Source organism: Elaeis guineensis, chromosome 6, assembly GCF_000442705.2.
Source record: "Elaeis guineensis isolate ETL-2024a chromosome 6, EG11, whole genome shotgun sequence".
Taxonomy (NCBI): domain Eukaryota; kingdom Viridiplantae; phylum Streptophyta; class Magnoliopsida; order Arecales; family Arecaceae; genus Elaeis; species Elaeis guineensis.
Genome location: NC_025998.2, coordinates 89,173,774 through 89,181,562, shown reverse-complemented (window position 1 = coordinate 89,181,562; position 7,789 = coordinate 89,173,774). Strand labels below are relative to the sequence as shown.

Genomic DNA, 7,789 nt, shown 5'->3' with positions numbered 1-7,789 from the left:
ACTCGGGAGCGGGGGGCCTCCTGGGGGCGCGGGCCTAAGGCAAGGACTTCGGTGGCTTTGTCCTTCAGCCGCCCCTGCCTCCATGAGTTAGATCTAGGGCTATCTGTGGACCCAATTTTTACAGATAATTAGTGACTCTAGTCTAAAATTATAGATTTAGGTGTAGATCAACCAATTAACCTTTCTTAGTTATTGTTTATTGTGTCGTGTAGAATGGTAGAAGCTAAGTCCATCGTCATTACTTTCCGATTCTCAGAATTGTTTAGAGAAATTATCGCCGGAAATAAAGTACAAATTTCTATGTACTTCATTTTAAAAGTAAGATTAAGCAGATCTTATTTCCTAGGTTTCCAATAAACTATTCATAAGGTGCTTGTCTGCTAAATAATTTATGCATTGACCTCTACATGTGTTCTTTCTTGGTGGTTGCCAGTTAAGGAAAAGAATAGAACAAATTCCCTATAAATTTTAAAAATATGCATGTCATTATCAGCCACTCTGGTTTCTCAGGAGACTTGTTCAAATTCTTCAACTGCATCATGATCTTTCCATTCACGAAGGTCATAGATGCAATAATTTTTTCATGGTGCTGTCACTCACTAAGGAAAGTAATGCCTCAAAATTTGAAAGTTGTGACCTTGATGGAAAGCAACAAATGGTCCCGTCCCCTCTTACAAGCAAAGTAACTCATAACGTAGTCAAACCTAGGAACCCAAAACCCAATCCAAATGCCCTTCTTTTGCCATGACCATTGACTCAATGAATCCAGAGCTCTTCATTCCCTCCCTTTTCTCTCTAAAATATATATCCCAACTCTCCCTCCACCAGTACCTCAAACTCCTAACTCCATTATTAACCCAACAACAACAGAAAGAGAACTTTGCTCAAAAGAAAAAAGAGTTTAAAAAAAAAGAAGGAAGAACCAATGGCTGGTGCTGGAGGAGCACTTGGCTATTCCTTGATCATCTTCCTCACTCTTCTCTCGCACCACTCCTTTCTATCCTGTCCCGTGGATCACAAAGAAGCTCTCCTCCTATTCAAATCCATGCTTACTGGCAAGCCAGCAAAGAATTCCTCCTCGGAGATACCTTTCTTCGGCTTCGACTCATGGAATCCCGGCTCTGACTGCTGTACGTGGGAGGGAGTGACCTGCGATGACCGATCAACTTTGCGACCTGTGACCGAGCTTAGTCTTTCAGCTTTCGTTCCCCTCACATACTCCGCAACCTCCATGGCTCTCTCCCCTCTCTTCACCATGAGCACGCTGACCTTCCTCGATGTCTCGGAGAATTCACTGCTCGGAGAGATCCCGCAAGACGGGCTGGCAAATTTGGCCAGCCTCAGTTATCTGGACATGAGCACCAACAAGCTAAATGGTTCCATTCCTCGTCAAATCTTCGGCCTGAGGAACCTCCACTACCTGGACTTGAGCGGCAACCATCTCACTGGGACTCTCAGCAGCAATATCGGCAGCCTTGTAAAGCTCGAGAGGCTCGACTTGGGGGACAATTGCCTCCATGGGAACATCCCTCCTGATATCGGCAAGCTAGCAAGGTTGCAGACCTTGTCGCTTCGCCAGAATCAGTTCGGCGGAGAGATCCCGGCGTCCATCTTGCAAATGAGGGAGCTACAAGTCCTGGACTTGGGGAACAATTCCCTCTCTTCGGTAATTCCCGACGGGATCGGCACTTTGTTCAAACTCTCCACTCTTTCACTGAGAGACAACGAATTCTCTGGGGTGATCCCCGAGTCGGTCACGAGGATGGCCAACCTGGAGATCCTCCAGCTGGATGGTAATTCTCTCTCAGGAGTCATCCCGCCTTCGTTGTTCGATCTCAAGAGGTTGAAGAGACTGTTTCTTGGGAACAACAAGCTCTCATGGAATAACACTGCGAGGATATCACCTAAATGTCATCTGTCGCGACTGTCTCTGAGGTCTTGCGGCCTCGTCGGCGAGATGCCGAGCTGGCTTTCAGTCCAGAAGGATCTCGATTTCTTAGATCTAAGCGAGAATCAGCTCGAGGGAGACATCCCACGATGGCTTGCTGATTTGGTGCTTGGAAGCGTCATCATAACGGATAACAGACTCACCGGTCCGCTCCCACCTCAAATTTTCGAGTCCCAGAATCTTTCAGTTGTTGATCTTTCAAGAAACAATCTAAGCGGGGAGCTGCCAAAGAACATCGGCGAAGCGTCTACCATCATGATTCTTCTGCTGAGTGGTAACAGTTTTTCTGGTCCACTGCCCGAATCCATCACCAACATAGGTCGTCTCTTGCTGATGGACCTCTCGTACAACAACTTCTCTGGAGATAGGTTCCCAGTGTTCAGCCCAGACACCTATCTTGCCTATGTAGATCTTTCCTTCAACAGCTTCTTTGGTGAGGTACCGGTGGGTTTTGGCCCACAGATTAGAAAGCTTACATTAGGAGGAAACAAGTTCTCAGGATTGTTGCCTGAGAGCTTGGTTCACATGAAGAATCTCGAAGAGCTGGATCTCTCCGATAACAATATCACCGGCGAACTGCCGGAGTGGCTGAGCAGAATTCCATTTCGAGTTCTGAACCTGAGGAACAATCACTTGCAGGGGTCCATCCCTCGGGCCTTATCCAACCTCAGCAAACTCCACATCCTCGATCTCTCTGGCAACAACTTTGATGGTACAATCCCGACAGAGCTGGGAAATCTAAATGGGATGATCAACACACCTAGCACATACTTTACAATCTCTAATCTCTTCACCTTCTTCTTCGATCTCAACGATGTCATCGTGAATTGGAAGGGTTCCTTGAGGAGTCTGGCACGAAACAGCCTTGGCATCTATTCATACTTGGACCTATCATGCAACTCGCTGTCTGGTGAAATACCAAATTCTTTAGGCAGTCTCCAAGGTTTGAAGTTGCTCAACCTTTCCTACAATGAACTCGGCGGGGAGATTCCAGCGAGTTTCGGTGGATTAGAGAAGCTGGAGAGCTTGGATTTATCGCATAATAAGCTTAATGGCAGCATACCTCAAACATTTGAGAAGCTTGATGAACTGACCACATTGGATGTCAGCAACAATGAGCTTGTGGGTCGGATTCCGGTCGGCGGTCAGATGTCCACCATGGCTGATCCACGTATTTATGCTAATAACAGCGGGTTGTGTGGGTTTCAGATTGAGGTTCCATGCAGTGCACCATCACCGGATGAACCAATCTCAGAGTATATCAATGATGAGGGTGGGGGATGGATCTCATGGGAAGCAATGCTGTATGGGTATGCAGTCGGCCTACTTGTGGCAGTTCCTATGGCCTACTTTGCTAGATTTCTCTGACGAGCTCCGACCATTCTCAAAGCAACCATCCCTGCCTACAATGATCTTTCTGAAAATATAGACATATGCACTGAAGCAGCTATCCGTTAAGGTAATCTTAGATGCCATAGAAGGTTGAAGATTCAAGTAGAATAATTCAGAGACATCTTCTTCCATTTCAACCTTTGCTTTTGTTACCTACTATGTACGGAAGTAACTAAGAGTATATTAATAAACTCTTACTGGAGCATATTAATTATTTAAAGGTTTGCAGAATTGATTGCCATCAAAACAGAAATAGCAAGACTTGGAAATTGTTACCTTCAAAGCTGGGCAAATAACTAAGAGTAATATGCACCTAAAGCCAGAACCCGTGAACCTTCTCATTTACTCTCTTTTCAAAAAAGGACTGGTGGCTATTCCTTAGCCTCTGTTACCATCAAAAAATTAAAAAAAATGCACCTAAAGCCCACTACTACTGTAATTTATAATAAACGCTTACCGAAGTATAATAATTATTTGAAAGGCTTAAACTTGGCTGAGCTTTGGTCGGCCTGCAGCGGCCTTCGAGCGGCAGTAATGTCTTGTCATGCATCTGCCGCGTGACTCCTACGGTATGGTGGATTCAGCAGCCTTCATCCTCATCACATGAGGAGCATGCATGTCTACTAGACATACAAGCAACTACTCAGCATCTTAGGGAACGGTGGATTACACACATCTAGCAGCAAGCTAACCAAGAAGTTGATTGGCTAGCAGATTTGGGTGCAACTCATTTTGGTTCTCACAAGGGATGGCACATGGTGCATTGGAGGCTGTCCGATTTTATTCTTCCGCTTGTTTTCACCAGAGAGCATAAACTCCTTTTACTTACCTAAAAAAAAATGAAAAAAAAAAAAAGTAGGAACGCTTACAGAATATGATTACAAAGAAAGCACAGAAATAGAACGGCATGGAAAATATATCTGATATGCCGTGGTATGCTGCTGCTTCACCAATTATCAGGTCTTCGACCACAACAAATGCTATAAATAAAAATAAGTGATAGTTAGGGATGCCAATTAAGCCAGAAGGGAGTAAGGTTAATCATTTCTATCGTAGTAAAGGATACAACATAAAACAAATATTTCTTTAAAAAAATTGTATCAGATAATCACCAATAATACACTACTCTTTTGTTTACAATTGGTACAAGGACTATGAGCAACAAATTGTCTCTGCGGTTGGATCACCAGTAATCTCCACAAGAGCATTTTCCCCTCTTAAAATTGTGAAATCCAGTCGCATCCCTCACTGAAATCTCTCTCCCAGTCACAGTAGAAACGTAATTCATGAATGCATGGCAATCACCGCACAGACGAATGTTTTTCACAATTCGCACGGGCTGTCCAGGGCCAGTCATTAGGATCCCATACATGACAGCTAGTTTAGCGCTGTGATAAAAGAGGAAGTGTTTCTTCTGGTATTCTTCCACCTCATGTAGCACAAAGCTTGTATCTGGTTGATACCCAGCCTTCATACACTCCAGGATCAGTATATCCAATCCACTATAGATGTCTTTGTTCTGTGGATGTGATCTATCCCTTGCAAAGAATGAATGCACTGCATTCTGATGAATGGTCCAGCTTCGTGCAGGATGCTTGCAAAAGCCCTTTCCCCGCATCTCATCCCTTACCTTATCCGAGCAATGCCATCTCCCAGAAGCAGAGTAAAGATTTGATACAAGGATGTAGGTTGATGGATCTTGTGGTTCCAAAGCAAGGAGGTGCTGCACAGCCTGTCTTCCCAGACTCAGATTTGAGCGCAATCTACAATTGTCAAGTAAAGCTCGCCAAATGGATGCATCAGCTTTGAAAGGCATGCTCTTTATTAACCTTTTAGCTTCATTGAAGCTACCCCAAAAACCTAAGACATCAACCATGGCAGCATAGTGCTCAGAAGTTGGCTCGATGTCATAGGCACTTCCCATAGAGCAAAACAGTCTTTGACAAGTACTGACTGAGTTTGAGCTAGTATATTTGCAAGCTGAAAAGATCAAATAGAAGGTGATGGAATCAGGCTTTACACCCAAGTCCGCCATGTTAGCCCACACATCCAAAGCACTGTCACCTTGACGGTGAAGAAGATGAGCAGTGATCAATGCATTCCATGACACTACATCATGTCTAGGCATTTGGTCAAAGAAAGTAATAGCATCCACCAAGTTGCCGCACTTAGCATACATGCTGAAGATTGCATTCTCTACTGCAAGATCAGATGACATCCCAGATTTAGCAACAAAACCATGGATTTGCTTTCCCAGGACACCAAATCCCAAGGTTCCACAGACTCCAAGGACTGTGGCTAACATGAATTCATCCATGTGAACCATGCCATCTCTCTTTAACATCACATGAAAAAGAGATATAGCCTCATCTGGCTGCCCATTTTTAGCATGGGCACATATAAGAGAAGTCCAGGACATTGAAAAGGTTCTATTATGAACCGAAGTTCCAAACATCTTCTGAGCATCTTCCATTCTACCACATTTGGAGCACATGTCTATCAGAGCTGCTTCGATCCAATCATTCGACTCGCAACCGACCTTAACCATGAATGCATGAATCTGCTCACTCTGCTTCCTATCTGAGACCATCGCACAAGCATTAATGGCACTTGTCAGAGTGATATCTGAAATCTCCATTCTATCCTCCAAAATCTGCTGAAACAATTTTAGCCCCTGATAACCTTCACCATTCTTGCAAAACCCAGCTAAGAGAGCACTATATGAGATGCAATTTCTCTCAGGCATTTGATCAAAGACCTCCACAGCCGACTCCACTAAACCAAATTCCATAAACCCGCTAAGCATTCCGGTCCATGATATCACATCCCTTACCGGCATCCCCTGAAACACATCAACCACATCTTCTACACCACCAAACTTACTGTAGAGCCCTATGAGAGCATTGCCTACGCTCAACTCCAACTCCAACCCAGTTTTAAGAGCGTATGCATGGATAGCCTCCCCTTCAGCATAGGCGAAACTCTCTGCAGAAGCACTAAGTAGGGTTGACAGAGTGAAATGGTCGCCATGATATCCATTGATTTGCATATCATGAAACAGCTCGAATGCTTCATGATATCGACAGTCCTCGATCATGCCCAAAATAACTGTATTCCACGATGACACATCTCTCTCGGGCATATCACCAAACAATTGGACAGCAGCATCAACACGGCCACACTTCACATACATCCCAACCAGAGCATTGGAGACATGCACGCAAGAACAGTGGTAGGTTTTGACCGCCAAGGCGTGAACTTGAGCCCCCAATTGAGAATTCGCCTGACGAATGCAATCAGTCAAGATGGCGACGAAGCTGAATTGATTTGGGTCGATGCCCGACAGCCGCATTCGGCAGAACAGGTCGACCGCCTCCGCCTCGCAACCGCATTTGGCGTAGCCGGAGACGAGGGCTGTGAAAGAGGCGACGTCAGGGCACGGCAAGCATTCGAACGCCTTGCGGGCGTCAGCGAGGCGGCCGAGCTTGAGGTACATGGAGATGAGGGCGTTGGCGAGGGGCGTGTCGTCATCGGCGCGGTCTCCGACCTTGACGACGACGGCGTGGACGGCTTTCCCGAGGGCGAGGTCGCGATAGTCGGCGGCGAGGCGGAGGAGGTGGCGGAGGAGGTGGCGGAGGCGGCGGTCATCGTGGAAGAGATCGAGTTCCGGGTTTTGGGTGTTGCCGAGGGGTGGCGGGAGAAGGGGGAGAGAGGATAAGGAGAGGTTCGGGGTTTTGTTGGGTTGAATGAAGGGAGAGAGAGAGGTGGAGTGGAGAGGGAAAGAAGTCTGAGAAGAGTGGCGGGGTTGGAAAGGACGTTTTCTACGGGCGAAGGGGGGCAGTGCGGTGAAGGGGATGAAGGGATTTGAGATGGCAGTGGCCATGAATGTTCAGCGGACTCATTTGGGAAGCTGGGCTTTCAGATTTTTAGGATGGAAAATTGGATGCATATCATTTGGGATATCAGATACCAGATGAGACAGGAGAGATGGCCATCATACGAGCTAGCAATTTTAGATCATTAAAATAAATAATTCGAACTATTGAGAATAATCTGCACTAAAAAAAAAATTCTGCCAACTAAAAATTTATATAGTGTAATGATCTGTATCCTATTCGTCAAATTATTATAAAAATTAATAGTATCAATGACACTAGTATAGTAAAATATCAAGTTTTGATGATCAAAATTATAGTGAAATATGCTGTTATGCCATTAAAACTATCTATTTCCGTATCTATTGTTTATTAAGTCAAAGATCATCAAAATATATAAATGTTGGTTTCTTAATATCTTTTGTAATGAAAATTATGCTCAAAAGTTTAGAAGGTTCATCATTGGTTTTGAATTGTTAACTTATTTTTCAAAAGAAATATTAAATACATTATTCAACTTATATATAACATACATATATATGCACATACATATATACATATACATACACATGTA

At 44.6% G+C, this 7,789-nt stretch overlaps 2 protein-coding genes across 2 annotated transcripts; one reads left to right on the top strand and one right to left on the bottom strand.

Annotated features, from left to right (window-relative positions):
• The first annotated feature begins 640 nt into the window (after positions 1 to 640).
• On the top strand, positions 641 to 3,566 carry LOC105034985 (uncharacterized). Its single transcript, XM_010910355.4, is given in 4 exon segments — positions 641 to 743; positions 746 to 769; positions 772 to 891; positions 894 to 3,566. Coding segments are annotated over 4 exon segments (2,655 nt in total). The 5' UTR covers positions 641 to 655; the 3' UTR covers positions 3,317 to 3,566.
• Positions 3,567 to 4,356: 790 nt separating this feature from the next.
• LOC105034986 (pentatricopeptide repeat-containing protein At5g03800) lies at positions 4,357 to 7,341 on the bottom strand. The gene has a single exon (XM_010910356.4). It carries the CDS (start codon positions 7,221 to 7,223, stop codon positions 4,524 to 4,526), a length of 2,700 nt encoding a protein of 899 aa, XP_010908658.1. The 5' UTR covers positions 7,224 to 7,341; the 3' UTR covers positions 4,357 to 4,523.
• Positions 7,342 to 7,789: the final 448 nt, after the last annotated feature.

Coding starts and splice junctions, on each gene's coding strand:
- LOC105034986 (XM_010910356.4), bottom strand. CDS start 7,223: ATGGCCACTGCCATCTCAAATCCCTTCATCCCCTTCACCGCACTGCCC.